The 21180-nt window shown below is 33.6% G+C and overlaps 3 protein-coding genes and 1 long non-coding RNA gene across 4 annotated transcripts; 3 read left to right on the top strand and 1 right to left on the bottom strand.

Annotated features, from left to right (window-relative positions):
• The first annotated feature begins 778 nt into the window (after positions 1-778).
• On the top strand, positions 779-3679 carry deltaCOP (coatomer subunit delta). Its single transcript, XM_088198486.1, has 14 exons — positions 779-876; positions 943-982; positions 1060-1180; positions 1251-1353; positions 1440-1619; positions 1699-1822; positions 1890-1995; positions 2070-2249; positions 2319-2395; positions 2458-2546; positions 2645-2795; positions 2855-2966; positions 3039-3164; positions 3225-3679. Exons 1-14 carry the CDS (start codon positions 874-876, stop codon positions 3403-3405), a joined length of 1593 nt encoding a protein of 530 aa, XP_088054612.1. The 5' UTR covers positions 779-873; the 3' UTR covers positions 3406-3679.
• Positions 3680-5221: 1542 nt separating this feature from the next.
• Positions 5222-6944, top strand: Ada2a (Transcriptional adapter 2A). Its single transcript, XM_088198535.1, has one exon. The coding sequence runs from the start codon at positions 5346-5348 to the stop codon at positions 6642-6644; it is 1299 nt and encodes a 432-aa protein (XP_088054661.1). The 5' UTR covers positions 5222-5345; the 3' UTR covers positions 6645-6944.
• Positions 6945-9719: 2775 nt separating this feature from the next.
• LOC148229211 (uncharacterized) lies at positions 9720-19703 on the bottom strand. Its single transcript, XM_088198476.1, has 11 exons — positions 19568-19703; positions 14875-15073; positions 14299-14614; positions 14039-14224; positions 13656-13802; positions 13391-13582; positions 13202-13319; positions 12946-13131; positions 11503-11593; positions 11357-11433; positions 9720-11288 (listed from the first exon to the last, which is right to left on the bottom strand). Exons 2-11 carry the CDS (start codon positions 15016-15018, stop codon positions 10994-10996), a joined length of 1752 nt encoding a protein of 583 aa, XP_088054602.1. The 5' UTR covers positions 15019-15073; positions 19568-19703; the 3' UTR covers positions 9720-10993.
• LOC148229210 (uncharacterized) lies at positions 19433-20946 on the top strand. Its single transcript, XR_015811481.1, has 3 exons — positions 19433-19743; positions 19848-20641; positions 20724-20946. It is a non-coding gene; the product is annotated as an uncharacterized LOC148229210 (long non-coding RNA).
• The last annotated feature ends 234 nt before the right edge of the window (positions 20947-21180 follow it).

Raw genomic sequence — 21180 nt, 5'->3', positions numbered from 1 at the left:
GTACGCACGTGTTGAAGGGTTGTCAGCCTTAAAAAGTTATTGAATTAGTGAAAATTAAAAATTCAATATATTCAATTAAAATATGAGGATGTAGTATTTTAATTAATAAATATTGATTCGCAATATTTATTTTAGTAATATCTTAATCTTTTATCTTAACTGTCGAGAGACCGAAATATTTTATATCGAGCGTAGAACGAGACCATGATATGCCTTTTTTTCATTGTTTATGCACTAGATACTTATACTAGACCCGGTGACGTCAAGCACGCGCGGCTTTTCAAACGTTTTATTCTTGATTTAAGAGTTGAGACAGGCTAGTGAAGGATCGCACTCATTTCCTTTCACACATCCTACCTTTTTGGCAGATTGTGATGAGCTTTGTCTTTGGGAAAAAACAAAAAATAAAAACGAATGATTGAACGAACATGGGCAGCGAGTCTCTTTGATGCGCGTATAAAAACCGACCGGATAGTGGAGGCCACGTCTATACTATGCGAGTCTCAACTCGCGAAATAGTTGCGCGCAGTGTAAATTTCCATTTAAAACTGTCTATTTGTGATTTTTTTTATTTTCAGAAATTCAATTTTAATTATTATTACATGTTGACCTCGCAATATATATAAATATTACAATTTGAATTTTTTTGCATGTGTATGTGTAACTACACAGCACAGTAAAGGAAAATATATATAAAATAAATAAAAATATACAGATATTTTAATTGAATATAATCCAATTTAAGAGCAAAAATATTTGCGTTTTGGCCAAAGTTGCCATCTTGGTGTCGCTGTCAACTATCATTACACGTCATCTCCCGGCTACGAATCGTATGTGTAATATCGAATAAGTGTATTCTTAATCAACTTTAAAATGGTGAGTAGTCATAGTATCGCAAACTATAACCGCAACTTTAATATGGAATATTTAAACAAATTTCAGGTGCTGATAGCTGCAACAGTATGTACCAAATCGGGATCAAGTAATTATATTATTTGACATTTATTATTTGCCTAATCTAATAAAAGTTGAATTTACTTTATTGAATGTATATTTTAGCACTTCTTTCGAGACAGTTTGTGGAAATGCCGAAGGCTCGCATCGAGGGACTCCTTGCGGCGTTTCCTAAGTTGATGACGGGAGGAAAGCAGCATACTTTCGTTGAAACCGATTCGGTCAGGTACGTAATTAAACGTTAAACGTGTAAATATTCAAGTGTAAATATATTAATTGCTTACGTTTTATTTAAGGTATGTGTATCAACCGTTGGATAAATTGTACATGTTGCTCATCACGACGAAAGCCAGCAACATCCTCGAAGATCTTGAAACACTTCGTCTTTTTAGTCGAGTCGTATGTTTTATTTCATTTTATTTTATTTTATTTTATTTTAATATAGCGTATTTTTATAATACATATAATTGTCTTTTAAATATCAGATTCCTGAATATTGCTCTTCTTTGAACGAAGCCGATGTGCTCGAACAAGCGTTTAATTTAATTTTTGCTTTTGACGAAATAGTAGCTCTAGGTTATAGAGAGAGCGTTAATTTGGCACAGATCAGAACGTTCGTTGAAATGGATTCTCATGAAGAAAAAGTATATCAAGCCGTTCGTCAGGTAAATATTTAACTAATAATTTAAATTTTAATAAGATTGCACGTTTCAAGCTTATATATTCACTAAATTTCATTTTTAGACTCAAGAGCGCGAGGCTAAGAATAAGATGAGAGAAAAAGCTAAAGAGCTGCAGCGAGAACGATTGGAAAATGCCAAGAAGGGCGTATCTATGTCCAGCAGTTCACATATGAGTGGAGGAATCGGTACTTAAACGTTCATCTTGTACATTATTCACCTTATTTGTTCTAATTGATCTTTATCGATGATAAGGAAGCAATATGGGAAGCGCTAGCAGCGCCAGTATTCCCGAGTCGACTCCGAGCAACGTTGCTGAAATTAGATCGTCGAGTAACTTCTCTTCGTCGACCAGAGAGCAGTTAGTTTGTATTTATTTATTATTAAAAAAATATAAAAATTTGCCTCACCTCAATTCAATTCATAAACTTTTAGGAAATCGAGGAACGCTATGAAATTAGGATCGAAATCTCGAGACGTGGATTCCTTTGTCGATCAACTGAAGAACGAAGGAGTAGTAGTATCGAGCGCTGCTGCTGGAGTCGGACGTACTGACAATTCCAAGGGAAGTTCCACCGTTGCAGCTAAGACTGTAAAAACAGAAAATATGGATAGGTATACCTCCATTTTCATCTGTACATTTGCACTCACAATTTGTATATCAACTCTTACATATCTTTGTAGTGTCCATTTGAAATTGGAAGATAAATTAAACGCACAAATTGGAAGAGATGGCGGAATCGTGCAGTTTGAGCTCTCAGGTAATATAAAAATTGGCATTGAATTTAAATTTATATACTCGATAATTCAACTTTGATTATAGGTCTTTTAACTCTGCATATATCCGAGGAGCAATTTGGAAGAATCAAAGTTCATATTAAAAACGATGACACCAGAGGAATTCAATTACAGGTAATTTTATTTTTGCATCCAAAATCTATGTATATAGAGTTTATAAATAACTTCAAAATCATATTTCAAACTTTAAATTTTGATTTGTTTAATTTTAGACTCATCCAAACGTAGATAAGGAACTGTTCCGCAATTCTGGATGTATCGGTTTGAAAAACCCTTCAAAACCGTTCCCGATGAATACAGACGTCGGCGTTCTTAAGTGGCGCTACCAAACCACAAACGCTTTAAACGCCATTCCTTTGAACGGTACAATACAACTGATCTAATGATAATATTGCTTTATATACATGATACATCAATTTCAGTAAACTGTTGGCCATCTGAGAACGGTCAGGGAGGATGCGACGTTAACATCGAGTTTGAGTTGGAACACCCGCACCTTGTGCTTCAAGATCTTTGCATTACAATCCCAACACCGTAAACTATTTTTATTAATATCCATATATATATTTTTAAATACATAAGCACTAATTAAACGTTGGATTCTAGAATGGGTCGTACACCCGTAATCAACGAATGTGACGGAGCCTATAATTATCAGAAGGGTAAAAATGTATTGCTTTGGACTGTGCCTATTGTGGATGCATCTCAAAAGACAGGAACATTAGAATTCTCGTAAGTCGTAAATCATAAATCTTTCATGATTCGTCGGATACTTAAACGTCTAATTTTTAGAGTACCAACATGCACTCCCAACGACTTCTTCCCGTTGATCGTGACCTTCACGTCAGAGACTCCTTACACAAACATCTGTCCGGATTCGATCGTAACTTTATCGGAAGGAGGAAATCCTGCCGATAGTGTAAAATTCTCTATGACTAAATCGTTTACGCCCGAAAAGTATGAAATTGTCTGAGGCCATTCCACGGGAAGTATTAGTAACAATATTATTGCACACTGGGCAATTGATAATTTTAATTTGTGTACAAAAGTTTATTATTACAACACGTTTTTGTATTACTGTTGAACTTGCAGTTTAGTTCTTCGTAAAATAATTTAAAGTAATGGTACTTTGCATTTTATGAATTAAATAGAAATATATTTTATTCGATTTGTAGTTAATAAGACAATGTATCTTGTGTATTAAATAGAATATAAATAAATCATTCATTATACAATTTAATCCTTAACCATCAAGTTTTTTTAAATAGTGGAGGAGATATTCAACTGATAATTTTGATACAATATAATGAAAACATTATTCATTATAATTTAGGGAAAAGGAATAAAATCATTTGTAATTTAAATAAGAGAAATACAAATAATAAATAATATTGGGGGACCTTATTCTAGAAACTCGCGTTAATGACTGTGACCAAAAATGATCATTCATCAATAAAGATAAACTTGACAATAATGTTAAGGACAGGACGACACAGAAGCCCTCGTTACGACTAGAAAAAAGCCTTTCATATAAATAACACAATTTCCCGTTGCACACTTCTACCTCGGAGATGTCCATCAAACAACTAAAGGCGTATACATATTTCGTTGCTCTAAGAAGCGATTGTGATTGGTCAATAAGCTGAATACGTAATGCTGGTCTCCAATGAGGACCAGGCAGATGCATGTAAACACTCGAGGAGAAAAGACCCGCTCGCGGACAGCAACAAGATGTGGTGGAGCGACGCACGGACGCGAAGATACGGGCTGATACTTCCGAACACAATCGTCGCAGCATAGAGGAACTGGTCTCCAGACATTGTCGCTGCCACCTACAAGACCTCTGAGGATCTTTATAAAGTTATATTTTCACTAGTAAAGTCTAAATTCATATTTTCCAATAGATATATATTCTACTAGCGAAACATAATTTGCTCTAAAATGTCTATGAAACTCAATTTGACAGTTGCGAAATGTCCATTTGCTGTTCTAACCCAAACTTAATCTAATGAAAGTTCTAAAACTAATTATAGTTTTAAAACTTTTATTAGGTCAAGGCCAAAATACAAACTAAGCCAACTTATCTTTCAGGGGAAAATAATCTGAAGAATAGTAGAAAAGTACAGACAGACGTCGAATCTCACATATTGCTCCATGGTTTGTTGTCACTTGCAAACCATGGAGCAATATAGATCAGTTGTCACTTGCAAAAATAACTAGTTACTTACTGATATTACTACGGACTTCTGATATAAGAGTATTGATAAGTGAAGTATATTCAAATCAAAGTTTGGTCAAAGGGAGGGCGCAAAAATAATTTTCACTTCTTAGAAGCCAAAAATTCGATTTTATCGCTTTTGACTTATGAGAAGGAATAATTGTTTTTTGCTTTCTTATATTGGGCAAAATTTGGTTAAAAATGGGACACTTCGCAAAAAGAAAATACAATTCTTGCGTACATAAAAAAATAGGTGAAACATAAAGATAAAAAAATAATTATAGTGTCGGAGGCTTATAACTATTTTTAAGTCTTTCTTTATAAATGTCCAATTTTTGATATATTAATCTTTAAAATAACACTTCCTCTTCGACGTCGCCGCCCTTTTATATTTATTTACTCTAAGGCTGATTTACACCACGCCAGCTCTCCCCTCCACCACACTACCGTACTGGCGCAAGGTGAGTGGCGCTTTTTCTCAATATTAGTTCTTTCAGTTGCTGGCAGCGTATAAATCAGCCCTCAGCGCTTTATATCTTTGTAATATTTGAAAATATTATTTTTTATTATGGCAACATTTAGCTAATGTCACAATTGTCTCAGACGTGCGTTTAAATATTTTTTGACGTTTATCAATACGTCAAAGTCATCTGTTTTTTTATGAAGTACCACATGAAAAAATACTGTAATCAAAGATGAACGATGAAGACGATAACCTTCAACCACGGTGTAGTTTTTGCTGCACCCAACTGCTGGAACCTTATATAGAATGCACGCAATGCGAGAATGTCAACTTATGCACTCACTGCTTTTCCAAAGGCTCAGAGGTTCAACAGCATAAAAGCGACCACGAGTATTCGATAAGGAGAAACGACTTTCCCTTATTCGACAACAGCGACTGGTCGGCTAAAGATGAATATTTACTACTTCAAGCTGTTTCGAGACATGGATATGGTAATTGGCTCGAAGTATCGAAAACGATGCAAAAGTATAGCGAATTGCAATGTAAAGATCATTATAACGAATATTATATAAATAATAGACAATGTACTGAATTACCTAAATTGGAAAGGTGGTCGGTGATGAGGAAAGATCCGCCGTTTTTGTTCAAGGAATACATCAGCGAAGACCTGCCTCGTAAAGTAAACTCTGATATAAATCAGAGTTTAGCCGGTTACAATCCATTTAGGAGCGATTTTGAGAATAATTACGATAATCATGCCGAACAGTTGCTGCATTTTAAGGACGACGAAGACGATGAAGATACATTTTTGACTGAAAATTTGCAATGCGCTGTCGTGATGGCTTATAATAATAGATTAAAAGAACGGCAACGGCGGTATGAGATTATAAGACGACACGGATTGATCGTGTTTAGAAAGTTTTCCATATGGCTACAAGAATATGAGAAATATTTAGGAAAGAATCTGTGCGATGGATTGACTTCGTTCATGCAATTGATGTCAGCTGTCCAATTTGATAGTTTAGTTGTTAGTTTAAGTAGAGAGAAAGAGCTACGTCTACATCTATTTCAATTATACGAATATAGAAAAAAAGGCATAACGACGTTTAAAGGCAGTGAAATCTACGAAATGTTAAGGCGACGGCGAGAAGAACACTTGAAAGAGCTACGATCCTCTAGTATCAGAGAGTTAGATTGGAAATCTCTATCAGAAAACAATCCTTCTGTCGCCGGTAATATAAATACAGATTTGCATTGTAAAAGCAACAAGAGAAAAGCTGTCCCTCCGTTGGAGATAATCGGTCTTCCCGATTACGAAAACCTGAACGATAAAGAGAGAGACTTCTGCTCCAACGTCCGACTTTTACCTGCCAGCTTCATCAAGTTTCGAGATTTGTTAATAGCCGAGAACGAAAGGAACGGCTTTCTGAGATTATGCGACGCTAGGAAGTTGATCAAGATCGATGTGAACAAAACTCGTAAGATATTCGACATGCTGGTTCAAGAAGGAGTTGTGAATAAACCTTTATAATCGGAGTGGTTCTTTGTTTATAAACTGATCTCGTATGAAAAAATGTATTATAATAATAACAATAAATGTTTAATAGGATTATGGGTTATTATAAAATGGTTGTTTAGTAAAAATAATTAGCATAATTATTAATGAAATATTTAGTTATAGACTACGTACTATATACTAAATAGCTCAAACAGTGATAATTCTAATGTTATGATATAAGTTTTTACCATTAAATCAATTAATTTTTCTGTATGTATTTATTTGTCGGTTTTCGATTAAAATGGTCACTATAATAAATTAATTCAAAAAGTATTGGTCATTTTTCAGTTTTAACCTACGAAATATATTATCATTTTATAATGTTCCAAGCCTTCATCTATCCTTAGGAATTGTTCATATATGTATACTCATAACGAATACTTATCTCTAAACTGGGTTTCAGTTCTGTAGTTCTGTAGTTCTGTAGTGTACCAATATATCACTGGACGACAAAAAGCACTGTAAAGCTACTAATTCCCGTTGCACAATTCAACCTCAGAAGGATGTCCGTCAAGTAAATGTCACTTTGTAAAGGCATATACATATTATTATATATTATACATATTTCTATGTTCTATGAAACGAGTGCAACAATTGCCTGGATGGTCGCTGCATGGTTGTGATTCGTCTCTTTGCAACCCTAGATACTTAAGGTTGGTCTCCAATGAAAAGAGGTCAGAGACAGCCTGAAACAGAGGATCATACGGTCATAGACAGTTAGGGCCAGAGAGGGACTTCTCCATACGATTGCCGCAGCAGAGAGGAACGAACCTCCACTACACCTTCGCTGCCACAACTACGACGCCTCAAAGGACCACCCATTGAACATCATCCCACCGCCAGCTTTTCCACTCGGAGAATAACAATACTCGCTCACCATAGTTTGTCGCAAATTAAACTATCACCAATTTCCAACGGCGTCTTTCTGGCTGTGAAAGGGTTAGAAACGTCTTTCTGGCCCTTAGGGTTAGAAGCCTTAAAGTTCTATTATAAAACAATTTTGAGCTCTTTACTTCTTCTCTAAGATTTAAAAAAAAAGGTTTCCTTATTTTAATTCTTTAAATACCGTAATTTTGATGCAAAATTGCAACTCAGCTAATTTAACTTTGAAGAGTTAGGCTAGGCACGCACATTCTAACTTTCATACTATTCTTTTTTTGCTAAAAGTAATTATTAATGTATAATGTTCTAATATTTTCTATATATTATAATGCCTCCTTTACACTTTCTTGAAGTTGCCCGAGGTGAAGTCAGCCGAGGTCCGAGTAGCCTTTCACACTCTCATTCGACTTCGAGAGGAACTCATACGCACGCGCACTCTCCGACGTGAATGACATCCACTGCTTTGTGCGATCTAAATATATGCGTGTATAACGATAACTATTATATATGCGTGTTTTGAACACAAAAAATAAAATAAATGGAGAAATAGGAGGTAGTAGATGATTGTAATGCACCGTCCACTCCAATGCCAGATTTAGGTGACGATGTCATTTTTCTATTGTAGCCCTGTATATGGCAAATAATTTACTTTATTCCTCTATCAGAATTTTGTTAATTTGCTGGATTTGCACCTAGGCATTGTGGACCTTATTTTTGTCCTTGTGTCCTTTATCATTAGGGTCCCAAATACACGGCTCCGACTGAAGCAATTTCAAAAAGCAAAGCGTTTGTTCCTGTGACCACATTGCAGCGCTCATCATGTATGCAAATCACAGGACGCCTGCGCACATACTGAAATAAAACGAGTTACCCGTTCTATGCCCTTATCTCTCACTCACTCTCGTCACTTAACAAGCGAGAGAGCGAAAAGGAAAGTATCTCACCGCTCACGCTTGAACAAGTAGTATGGTGAGTCATTTCGTGCTCCGACTTCGGTCCCTTTGACTTGGGCCACAAATACCGACACGGTTCTGAAGTCGCTCGAAGCTGACCAGGTCGGCCAACATAACCGACTACACTCCGTCTTCGGCCAATTTCGAGAAGGGGTAGAGGAGGCATAATAGTCTTCAATTGATTATAGTCTAATTATTTTGATGTCTTCAACTTATTTATATAACTAGACGCACCTCTTTACTAACCCTGTTCAATGATCGTAAAATTGTATTCCTTCACTTGGCAATAGCTTATAATCACACATCTAATAGATAACAATTTAAATAATGAAGATTATTTTCCTTGAGTTTTTTAAATAAAAATATGCTTGAACACCCCCCCAATAACATAGTAAATTGTGGACGCGCTATTTGGGTGTCTATTAATTTGTGTGAGTGAGCCAAAGGGAGGATACCTCACCACAAGCGCATGATTTGTACGTACGTATTGCAAAAAATTGTATGAGTATTTTCTAGTCCCCCAAATAGCACGTCACAAATTTACCGTGTTATTGGGGGGTCTACTGTATATTAACTCTTATTTATAAACTTGATTTGCGTTCAACACAAAAAATTGAATTTAGAGCTAATTTAATTATTTATGAGAGTTCAAAAACCAAATGTATGTATTCAAAATAATCTTTTTAATTAAAAAAATTTAAAGTTAAATATCCCTGCTGCGAGTTAGTGTGTAATACGCATACACTCAAATAATTTGGATGGCTCGAAACTTATAATGAAGCATATAAAAGGTGCAATTTGATACTCAATCTCGTTTATTATTATTAGATTATTGTTTTTCTAGGATCGACATTAATGGAGATATGATTTTCCAAATTTTTAAAAAGCCGTAATTTTAAAATAAGGTGGTGGATCATTTTGTCTAAGTTGATCAAATATATTTACTGGGTTTATTTTTTAGATTTTTTTCAAAACACGATAGGAACTTAATTCAACCAATTTTTTATTGATTAACCAACTCAATTTGATCATTTTAGTTAATATTTTTTATTTTCAAATTACTGACTGACCAAAAATATACTATCGCTACTTTAATAAAAACAATATATAAAAAAATGTATATGTTATAACTTTATTATTTCTATTTATGTATATATGTATGAATATATTACACGATGATATGAAGTGAAATTTACACAAATAAAACATCTTAAACGTTATTATTGTATGTATTATTTTTCACTAATACAAATAAGATTACAAATTACAATTTCGTTCCATATTAAAATATCATAATATATACAAATATTTAAAATTAACTAGCATCGAAGACGTATATATTTTTTATATAAATGTACTTTTATTCCGCTATGATTTTGTGGAAGCCACGGTATTACGCTATGTGAAAAAAATTGATATTTATACAAACATATTTCATGACATAAAGAACATCACGATAATGGCATTTAATATAATCTAATTTTGTAATCAGTCATTGTCGATATTATTATGTACTTTTTTTATTAAATATATGTACGAGTCATCGGCAAACAACACAATATTAAACTAACCGAAAAAAATAGTATCACAGAAGACCAATACTGTTCGCTTATGTATGAAGATAAGTAGTAATTCAATTATTCAGATACTTTATAATCCATTAATGGTCCTTTTTTAAATATTTAATTAATTAACAACACCGAAAATGTTTACCGACCACTCCTTTAGAATATTGTATTGTGAAAATATGTATATTTACATATGAGTTATAGTAATAAAGATCAACAATCTTATGTACATGCGTAAGGCGAATAATTCTGATTGATATTTAAAAATAATCATTGCGGATAAAACTTAAGTAAATTTCGGCAAATAAAAAAAAACATATTGCACCGTCCGCTAAAAAAAATAATTATACTATTTAAAATTATAGTTACAATATATTTTAAAGTAGCTCGTTAGGTGAAAAGATAAACCATGCAATGGCACAGAATTTTCAAATATGAAAATTTCAACAATCAATTATAGATATAACTGAAAAAATCAGTCAGTGATCAGCTAACCGTCATAAACTATCATAGACATCTTAAAATATTTATTCAACAATTAAAAAATTATCTAAAAACACTCTTTATAACCAATATCACTGATCATTTAAAATATGTATACCTACAAAATCTTATCAACAAAAAAAAAACATATTAATCCATATAAAAATATTTGTTAAAATTAAAATACTATTTCGAAATTAGAATACTATTCATTACAGTACATTAGAAAAATTATTGCTGACTAACATTATCGAGACGTGTGTTCGCAATCGTTCAATGCAAAACTCTCAAGTTTTGTAGAATTTGAGTTTTTAAAAATATACATTATTATCTACATGGTACGTCACCATTATAAACTATGAGATTTGACTTAACCTAATTGATTGTTTCCGTATTCTAATGCATCAAGTGCATTAAACTATCACTTAGTCGAATTTCACATGTTCTGTTGGATTGTCTGTTGCTCGGCGTTTTGCTGATCCGGCTGCGAATTCCCTTGAGAGTTGTTTGATGAAGAATTATTTTCGTTGTTAGAGTTCTGCTGGTTCCGAGACACGATCGGAGCTGTCTGTCCGTATTTATCGTGGATACCTCTATGTCGTTTAAGAGCAAAGCGATCGGCGAACGCAGCTGTGCAAATATCACACTTGTACGGTTTTTCACCTGAATGGACCTTTGCGTGATTCTTGAGATGAGCAGCTTGACTGAATGCCGAGCCGCAAATATCACATCTAGAATAAATGAACAAATAAATAATACGAGCACGAAAAATATTCTCTCAATATAATTAAGTACATACTTGTAAGGTTTTTCTCCAGTATGAATGCGTCTATGATTCCATAACGTCGCATGACGAGCAAATCCCTTATCACATACCTATACAAAAAAAAGCAATTAATTAGTCATGTCCATTAATAGCTCAGTATAATTTGATAAAATACATACTTCGCAAACATATGGCTTTTCGCCACTGTGTGTCCTCTCGTGATTCTTCAAATGCGGCGATTGCGAAAATTGCATTCCACATGTTGCACATCTAATAATAAAAACGACATTTATTTCAATTTCTTAAACATCACTTTTTGAAGCATATTTTATATTATTATATATTACCACGAAGGAAATAAAACTCGATTTATATGTAAAAGTATATATTTATCTCAGCTGTATTATTAATTTTTCCCAAGAATTCAACACACCATTTACGCACTTATGCGTCTTTTATAAAACCATCTTATTTTATTTTGCTTATTACTGTTATCATAAAATGTCTATGAAACACAAACTATAATGAAAGTTCTAAAACTAATTATAATTTTAGAGCTTTCATTAGGTCCTAAATATAAACTGTACCAACTCAGGGGAAAATAAGCAGAAGAAGTAGACAGATGTCATATCTTGTTGGATATTACACTGTTTTAAAATTTTTTTGATAGCTATCCTTACTGATATTACTATGGAGTATTGGTTAAGTATATTCAAACCAAATTTTGGTCAATATGCAAAAATAATTATCACTTCTCAGAAGTCAAAAATTCACGTCAAAAACAATAAAATCGTGTCGCTCGGTAACGAGCGTTCCCACTGCGATGTCGCCGACACGATTTTATTGCTTTTGACGTGAATTTTTGAGGCGAGTGTCTCCCCCGCCTATATGTAAATCCACCACTGAGATCGAGTGCAACTGTTCAGGTGATACCCCAATGCATTACAACGGGGTAAACACAATCAACAGCTACAAGTAGGTAGCGAGTCACCAGACTGTAATCAGTGACATATATTTTTTTAATTAAAGAATTAAATTAATTAATCAAATGATGTCATTACACCAGGAATTTGAGATACATTTAAATAATAATTAGAACAGTGGCGAGCATCTAAAACTTAATTTATGGGTTGTATGTGACAGGATGTGAATAATTAATACTAAATTAAGATATATTTAAACATAGAAAAATTGACAGCAGTGATGTGACATCATGATATGAAGTCAAAATTATGAGACAACCTGATAAAAATGACAGCGTTATCTGTCAGATTTCATTTTTTTTCTTCAGATTTCAAGAAACTGTGAAATTGTCAGCGAAATCAGTCTAGTATTTTTTGAGTACACATATACAAACATTACCGTTTATTTATATAGATAATTATATTATAGCTTACAGTACGACCTAGCTCGATTTTATTTTAATTATTCATCTGAAAGATTAGGAAAATTTAGGAAAACCTAATCTGTGATGATCGATCGGAGGTATAATTATAAAATAATTACTAATTCCGATACTAAAAATACTAAAGTTCATATGATATTATTCCACTAGTCTATCGTGCTGGTTAAATAGATATGTTACAATTTTAGAAATGATATCTTAACTCAATCAATAATACCTGTAAGGTTTCTCTCCCGTGTGTATCCTCGAATGATTTTTTAAGTAAACAGCCTTTGCGAAAGCCAATCCGCAAATTTGACATTTAAAGTTCTTCTCGCCCGAGTGCAGCTTTTTATGCGACCACAACGACGAGTAGCGCGAAAACGATCCACCACATATCGAACAATGGAACGGTTTTTCCGAACTGAAATTATAATATAATTTAATAAAATTCCAAACAAAAGAATTTAGCATCGATTAGAATCGAATCTCACTTTGGGGTTTGATTTTTATTTTTGACTCCGCCTATGAAGAGAATGCCGGAACCGTTGCATTTGTGACACTTGGTCACGGACGCCAAGTTTCTTTTCTTGACGGGATGATGACCGGGAGCTGCGCAGATACAAATCAAAATTATAACGTCGAATATGCACTCGGTAGACTTTCCTGAATGCAACACTCACCGTACGTCTCTCTGGGCTTTTGTTGTTGTCCTATGGGTATTACGTTTTGCGATCCAATACTTTCCATATTATTTGTGGTCGTTGTGGTTTCTGTGTTGTGTTGCTGGTTATTGTGCTGCGAAGTGGGCACTTCGCCCATTTCGAACTTGACATGACCGTCGGCGGCTACGAAGATTTGGGTGTTCTGCGTTACTGTAGAAGAAAATAATAATCAGTCAAATTTAAACCGGCAACTAATAAAGCGAGATAGGGTTCGATCGATTACTTCTTTGTTGATGATTCAGATTATCTTGATTGATACATTGTTCACATCTAATTAGTTTCGGTCCTTTCCGTTTAGGATTTATCGTGATTGGACCGTTGCAGGAAATGCACTTCTGGTTCTTATCAATTAACACAGCTTTCGAAGAAACTGAAATATTATTAAATATTATTGTAGCAGGATTTTCAATACATCAGTATTAAGGATTCTGTGTCAAAACAACCCGGTTTTTGCTGTCAATACTTCTTACCTATCATTTTGCCCAAAATAATAAAAATTAATTTTTGAACATAATTTTTTTCCACCCGACTTCAGAATCCCTAATCAGTACTAATATATAACTTTCTAGAAGATCCGACTTTAATAATTTGAACTCAAAATATCACCTTCTGTAATTTGAATAGTGTTGTGTTGGGTTTGCTGCGGCGCCGGAACGTGCCTCTGTTCAGGTTCAGCCGTCACGATTTGTATCTGACCTCCGACTAGCGTTCCAGATCCGTCCGCCGTCACTAAGCTACCGGCTTGAACTAACGTCTGACCTTGCGCTTGCGTCACCACTGTTATGTTACCGTCTAAAATAAATTAAAAACTATTTGTTAACACTTTGTCGACAAACACTAATATAAAATATCGATCAATCGATCACCTGTGTCTTGACTGTGAATTCTTTTATGCGAGTTCAACAGTGTTAGATGCCCGAACATGAGTCCGCAAACGTCGCACTTGAAACTGATGTTCGATAGCGCATTTTGCACTCTGCCGTCGATTGCGACGCCGTTTTGCGCGAGCTGCATTTGATTGACTAAAGCATAATTGTAGCCGAAGGGCTGGGCTATGTAACATGTCTTCGTATCCTCGGCGGTGGCGAGCTGCGCCAGGTTCACAGTGCCGGAGTGGGTCTGCGTGCCCGGTGCCAACTTTTGTATCATGTTCACATTTGTGTAGCAAAATGTTTGAAACTCCTGTGAAGAAATCAAACAAAAAAAAATCAGCATTGGTTTTAAAAATAAAAATAAATTTGAATCATACACAGCTTTCATAAATTAATCTTGTCAAAATGGGAAACATAGCATCAAAGTTTTTACGAAACTGATTATGTAACATGACTAACAGCGTAAACAAATTTTAATAGAATGGGAGAATTGTTACAAATTATAATCTAATTAAACATTATGGATATATTTAGTTAATATTTCAGTGTTCCGTGCAATTGACAATATACCTGTTGTCCAGTGTTTTGTGTCTGCTGTTGATTAGACTTTTGTTGTGCATTCTCTATTATCTTTCCTTGCGACTTTTGAACAGTGTGTTCTTGATATTGCAGCGTCGGAACGCCGGTGGCCTGCACCGTGTTCGTCGCGAACATCTTGGCGAATTTTTACTATCACTATCGGTGAAACTCTCTCATTTTGATTAACTTCCTGTAACAAATAAAATTTCATTAATAACAATTCCATCATAAATGAGAGGAAACAAAAAAAAAATCTTTGTAAAAAATATACGGCAACGTTATTAACCACTCAATTCCTTTGGAATTTGCAAATCGGTAAATCCAAAACAGGTTTTGAATTTTTCTTATAATGGCACTAAAGAAAGATGATTATCGAATTGACAATTCAGCGTTCAGCCATTTGAAGTAAGTTTTACAATTATTTTACTTTTTACATATAATTGCAACTATACAGTAGTGTGCAAAAAAAAACGTATCACTTCTCAAAATCATAAGAGTTTATCTCCTTCATGGTTATGCCTGAGTTAACTCGGAAATTTGATTTTGGGAATTCTCATATAAAAAATCAGCAAATTTCTCGAGAAAACATCAGCCTTTTTAAGGTTTTAAGTAACTTTTAAAAAAAGACTGTGACCAGAAAGTGGTAAAGATATATCCATAATTCTCGAGTGGATTTCTCGGAATTTTTTAACTCATTTAGGGGTATGTCTATTTTTTGAGTGGTTATTTAACCAATTGACCGTCAGATTTCATCCACAATTTAGTTTGATATTATTGTGTATTTATCTATTAGGTTATTGACGAAATAAGTTTTTAGTTTGTCGGTCATAAGCAATCATCGGTTTACTTTTTAAAAATGTCGAAATAGATTGAATAAACCGAGTTTATACATTACGGTCCGCTATTTTAACGGAATTTTAAACTTATATATTTCTATGTTTTGATAAAAAAAGACATTTTTTTAACTCTTGATTACATTCGCACGATATTTTTTACAAGCTTAACCATTAACCTCATTCTACCATTTTGTCAACCAACCTTTGTCTAGCAATCTGAAAGCCTGGTTATCTTTTATTATATTTTAATTGAATAAAAGTATTTTAATTAGTTAACTTAATGGTGTTAATTTAAAAATAAAACGCTATTTCTTATTTTTTATCCATTTAAATATTTATCACAAATTATTTTACAATGATCAGTATAAGTATTTATAGCGCAATGTAAACAATATTGTTATATTCTTCTTTCAGTTTCACATAAATTACATTGTTTATGCCGTTTCTTTTCTAATGAAAGAGAAGAAGCTGTAGAATTAGCATATTTGTTTCCAATGGCTCAATTTTTCGGGTCAGAATTTGAATACAGTTGTGGCCAGTGTATAAGTGGTCAGAATAAATATTAGATGGTCAGAATTTATACTAATATTCGGAATTTATATAAAATGGTAAGAATTTAAATTGGACTGGTCAACATTTATATTAAACGGTAAAAAATATTTTGATTTAAAATAATTTTTCAATATATTATATGATCTGTATTTTAACCTCAAGGTCAGTTTTATGTTGACAAATGGTAAGGTATCATTTTACTGTTTTTGAAGTGAATTCTAAACAAAGACCCCCTTGAATTCATGTCATTTACTATATATACTATTAATCTTAATGAAATCAAAATATTAAAAAATACGACTACTGACTGGCCAACTTTTGTCCCCTCCTCCTCCGGAAAAAGTTGTTAGTCGCCTAAAGGTATTTTTTTTAAATTTTTCTTCTTCGTAATGTTGAACATTATTTTTAATTACTATTGCTATGCTTCCGTGTGGAATTCCGTCTGGGTGTCTCTTGGTATAAACGCATTATCCAGGTATTTTGAAGTAAGTTTTTTTCCGTAAAATGAGTTCGAAGACTGGCAAGACGTCTATTATATATTATACGAGAAAAAAAAATATTTCTTGTGTGTGTTGCGATAGACCGTTGGCGTTCCATATGCCAATAGGTAGAAAGATAATCATTTTGCAATTTTTTAGACAACTCTTCACAAAATTTTGAAACATATTTAAAACTTTTTTCCACAGTTTGCCAATCACCTTTGTTAATCCAGGTTGTTTTTAAGAAGTCCGAAATACATTTTCACCAGTAGATTTCTACTAGCGAAAATATAATTTAACTGATATATGCTAATGAAATTATATGCTGCTCTAAAATGTCTATGAAACTCAGTTTGACATTTGCTTTTCAAACCCAAACCTAACCTACACAAATTGACCAAACTCAACTTGACCCAATGAAAGTTCTCAAAACAGATTATAGTTTTAATTTTCATTAGGTCAAGCCCAAAATACAAACAAAGCCATCTCAACTCACAGGGAAAATAAGCAGAAGTGGTAGACAGATGTCAAATTACAGATGTCTATTGGTCAAAATTCGGTTTTAATAGACTGATCAATACTCTCATATCAGAAGTACGTAGCAATATCGGTGAATATAGCTATTAGTGTGATTTGTTAAAATACGAGATAACGAGACCCTTCTCACACTTTCGTATGTGAATTAAAATCAAATTCACTGTCTCATTATTTTATGTCAAATTTAGACTGCAATTTCAATGAAGTTTTAGCGCCCTGTCATCGGGCGAAAATAATCAGTAATACTTGTTCTATCAGTAAAGATAAGATTAAAAAAATAATAATAAATAATCAAAATATTTCAGAATATAACGCTAGTATATCTTTGTGCTATAATTATTGATTGTACAGCTCAACGAGCAAACAAAAAGTTATAGAAATGACCGAAAAAGTAATTTTAGAGATTGTTCAATATCCAATTGGCTATGTTAATCTTAAATCTTTACTGTTTTTATAGTTAATAAATTTTAAAATGCTGAATTTCCCTCGTACAAAATTCCTATGTACATAATAAGTTTTAACAGTACTTTCCTGCTATTAGGGGTCAAATTTATTCTAAATAAATATTAATTCATTTAATTAATGACATTTTTTAAGTAAATTTGTTGCAGTTATTAATGTTCTGACCAACACTAACTCACTACTGCTCGTTTGCACTTAACCTGTTTAAGCGAGCGTTGGTCAAAACAATGATATATCATTATGTTTCTTTTCTTACATTTGCAAAAATGTATAATTTTTTATAAATTAACGATAATTTCACTACTCTTTCTGTGTTTGTTAACAGTGGTCGTGTATCAATGATGCTATTAAGTAACGAGATATTTTTTGTTTCGATATTTTTAACCCTAAATCAACAATGACAGTGGAGATAAAATAATCTCGGTTAAGCTGAATTATGATTTGAGTTTAAACTAGGTCATAATGCGACGATAGCAGTTAAAAACAGTTGTAATGTAATAGGCAGGGATGCCATTAAATTTAAAAAGTGTCAAATGTGTTTCTAAAAATTTTGTTTCAGGTTGTTAGTGAGGATATTAGGGCTGCCATAAAAGTAGGTCTGAGATTAAAGACACAGAAGCTAGCACAAAAGCTTGCCTATATCAGTTCACAGACATTTAAAAAATTAGGAAAAGTGTTAATTTGCAGAATATGAGATTTTATCAAAGAACCATTTTAATACAAATAGCAGCGATGTTTTGATTAAATTCAACTTATCACCTTAAAGTCTGTCAAGTAAGCTATGTCATTTTTAGAATCAATCAAGTATGTTCATAATGACTGAAATAGTTCATTAAACCACTTTCTGTATTGTATACAATCGTATTAAGTCAGCTTGGGATTGTATGGAGCGATTATAAAATCAGATGTATGTTTAGATTTTTTTTAGTAGATCAAACTTGAATTAGAATTCGATTCAGAACACCATCGACATCTAGACAAGGCAATAACCAGTTCCTAATAATAGCACCAGAAAACAGGCTTTCAACATCTGGATCCATAAACTGGTCAAATATAGGCAAACCATAAAAATCCAGTTTTTTCTGTTTGCCGATGATTTAAAATTGATTAGATGCATTTAATGTTTTTCTCTAGTGATTTAGATTCTCTGTGAAAATGAACTTCCATCGACCGTCTGCCCTGCAATGCCATATTGGGTAATTTTGCTATGATTTCGATGGGAACGTTCTGTCTAGAGAAGAAACTTTCATGCGTCTGCAAAAAGTTTATTAGTATTTTCTACGACGTAACCAAATATGTAACTCTTAATTGGAAAAGTAGAGATACCTTTATGAGGATATTTTAGTATGTCGTTAAGCATTTCTTCAAAGTCCGGAAGAGTGCTCTGACTTTTTATATTAAAAATAGGGTCAGTCTTTATTTCTTATTAGATTATTCGGATATGAGGGATATGAAGAATATGAGGAATAAGAAATGTTCAAAGATTGGACAAATTGAATAAGTACACATTTCGAATTTCAAAGTCAAGTTAGGGCCATTAAGAAAATTAAAGTTATTTTGGCCGAATTGTATTTTTTTACAAGCATACACTAGTTTTTTAATCGAAATATGAATATGAGGATTTGGATTCGCTTTTGAAAGCGATCGCGTCAGAAAATGTCGAATGCGAATTTGGCGCCGATTATTGAAACGGTCGCTAGTCGCTACACGTCGGAGGTAAACATTCCGGCAAATTGTAAACACGCGATTTTAGGCGGCGTCCATGGAGTCAGGAAAGCGTCGGGAGTCGACGCAGAAGTAAAACGGATCCGGATCTACCTGTCAGCGGAGGCGGGGGCAGCGGGGCGCGGGCGCTGCGCCCTCGCAGAGCGTCGTCCGTCTCGCTCGCGGCGCCGGTGCTCCGTCTCGCTCCGACGGCGCCTCGGCCCTCTCGCCCCTACGATGAAATGGCTATAAACATGGCCGCCGCTGGGTGATGCCAGCGTCAAAAAATAGTCGGTATTCAAATATTCTTTTTTTATATCGTTCCACTTTATTAACGGAATCTCTAATAACGATAATTGGATATATTATTATAATAATTAATTATTTGTTTCAGTTACCAAATTACTACGAGCATTTGATATTTTCTAAAATAATATATTTGTTTTTATTTTTGAGAAGCAATGGTTTGTTATATTATACTTAATGCTTTTTTGTTCTATTAATTATTTATCTGCAATCTGTCTCTAGCGAGGACACTAAGCAGGCTTTATGTTAAATACTTCTTGATAGACTTGCGAAAGGATGCCAATGCTAGTGTGCTACTTACCAAATATTGATATATTTGACGTAATATCTACGAATTTTACTCTTTTACGTCTATAATCATTCTTAGATATTTGGCCTGGAATCTCTTAATACTTTAGCTACTGGCGATCCTGATCGGCTTTAGTATTACGCTCTATAATAATTATTTATTTTTTATTGACAGAAGTGATCTGCGACTTATGAGCCAATGCATCTTTTTCATTTTCATACCAAGGTGCTTTATTTTACTAATTATGTGTTTTTGCCAGATTAATCTTCGGTCCAAGTGCATGCAAAAATATTTCCCATATTCTGCCTGTGACGTTCTGTTCTTATTGAAATACACTGGTGGGTAGGTTTTTCTTCTCATTATGAATGTTACGTGTACTGACTCGGATTCATCTGCCTTTATCCTCTATTTTATGAGCTACGACTGAATATTATTAAGGCTTTATTGGAGCATACCAGAAACGATGGTTGGGTCGTCCTGTGATGTTAGTGCCGCCACGACATCAGCAAAGGTGGCCACCTTAGTATTTTTAGACTTTGGGAGATCTGCAGTGTACAGAAGGCACAACACAGGCCCAAGCACGCTTCCCCGAGGTACGCCTAAATTTATACGAAAAAGTGATGTTCTTTCTTCACTATGCTTAACCAAAAAATACCTAATGTTGTATGATTTCAGAACCATAAAGAAGTGATAAGGCAGATTCGTTTTTATTTTGTATAATAAACCCTCATGGCAAATCTTAAAACCAAAGCTTAAGTAATGTCTAAAAATTCTGCAGAACAGTATATTTTTTCCAGATTCTTAGATATTTTGTTAACAATTCTGTTCACCTGTTCAATCGTCGAGTGATCCTCCTTAAAGGCAAATTGGTACTTGGGAATAAAGTTTTCTTGCTTCAGTATTGGTTTTAATCTCCGAAGAAAGACTTTTAACCACTTGCGAGTTTAAAGTTAAACGTCACCTCAATGCCGCATGTTTTTAAATAAAAAACAAAGCCTTATAAATAAAGTAAAATAAGATTTATGAATTTATATTTATATGTTTATACAAGCTCTATCAATTGAATCCAAAATTAGTAGAAAAACACACTTTTTTTTATTGTCAGGGTTGGCACTTCCAGTATTTTTTTTAA

This window comes from Plectrocnemia conspersa, unplaced genomic scaffold (genome assembly GCF_051122295.1).
Source record: "Plectrocnemia conspersa isolate PC_06_02 unplaced genomic scaffold, ASM5112229v1 ptg000011l, whole genome shotgun sequence".
NCBI classification, from domain to species: Eukaryota; Metazoa; Arthropoda; class Insecta; order Trichoptera; family Polycentropodidae; genus Plectrocnemia; species Plectrocnemia conspersa.
Note: the sequence above shows the minus strand (reverse complement) of the source record. Positions and strands in the feature narration are given on the sequence as shown.

Coding starts and splice junctions, on each gene's coding strand:
- deltaCOP (XM_088198486.1), top strand. Junction 1,620..1,698: donor TATATCAAGCCGTTCGTCAG/GTAAATATTTAA, acceptor TTTCATTTTTAG/ACTCAAGAGCGCGAGGCTAA. Junction 3,165..3,224: donor ACAGGAACATTAGAATTCTC/GTAAGTCGTAAA, acceptor TCTAATTTTTAG/AGTACCAACATGCACTCCCA.
- Ada2a (XM_088198535.1), top strand. CDS start 5,346: ATGAACGATGAAGACGATAACCTTCAACCACGGTGTAGTTTTTGCTGC.
- LOC148229211 (XM_088198476.1), bottom strand. CDS start 15,018: ATGTTCGCGACGAACACGGTGCAGGCCACCGGCGTTCCGACGCTGCAA. Junction 13,132..13,201: donor AATAAAAATCAAACCCCAAA/GTGAGATTCGAT, acceptor TTATAATTTCAG/TTCGGAAAAACCGTTCCATT. Junction 11,289..11,356: donor ACTGGAGAAAAACCTTACAA/GTATGTACTTAA, acceptor CATTTATTCTAG/ATGTGATATTTGCGGCTCGG.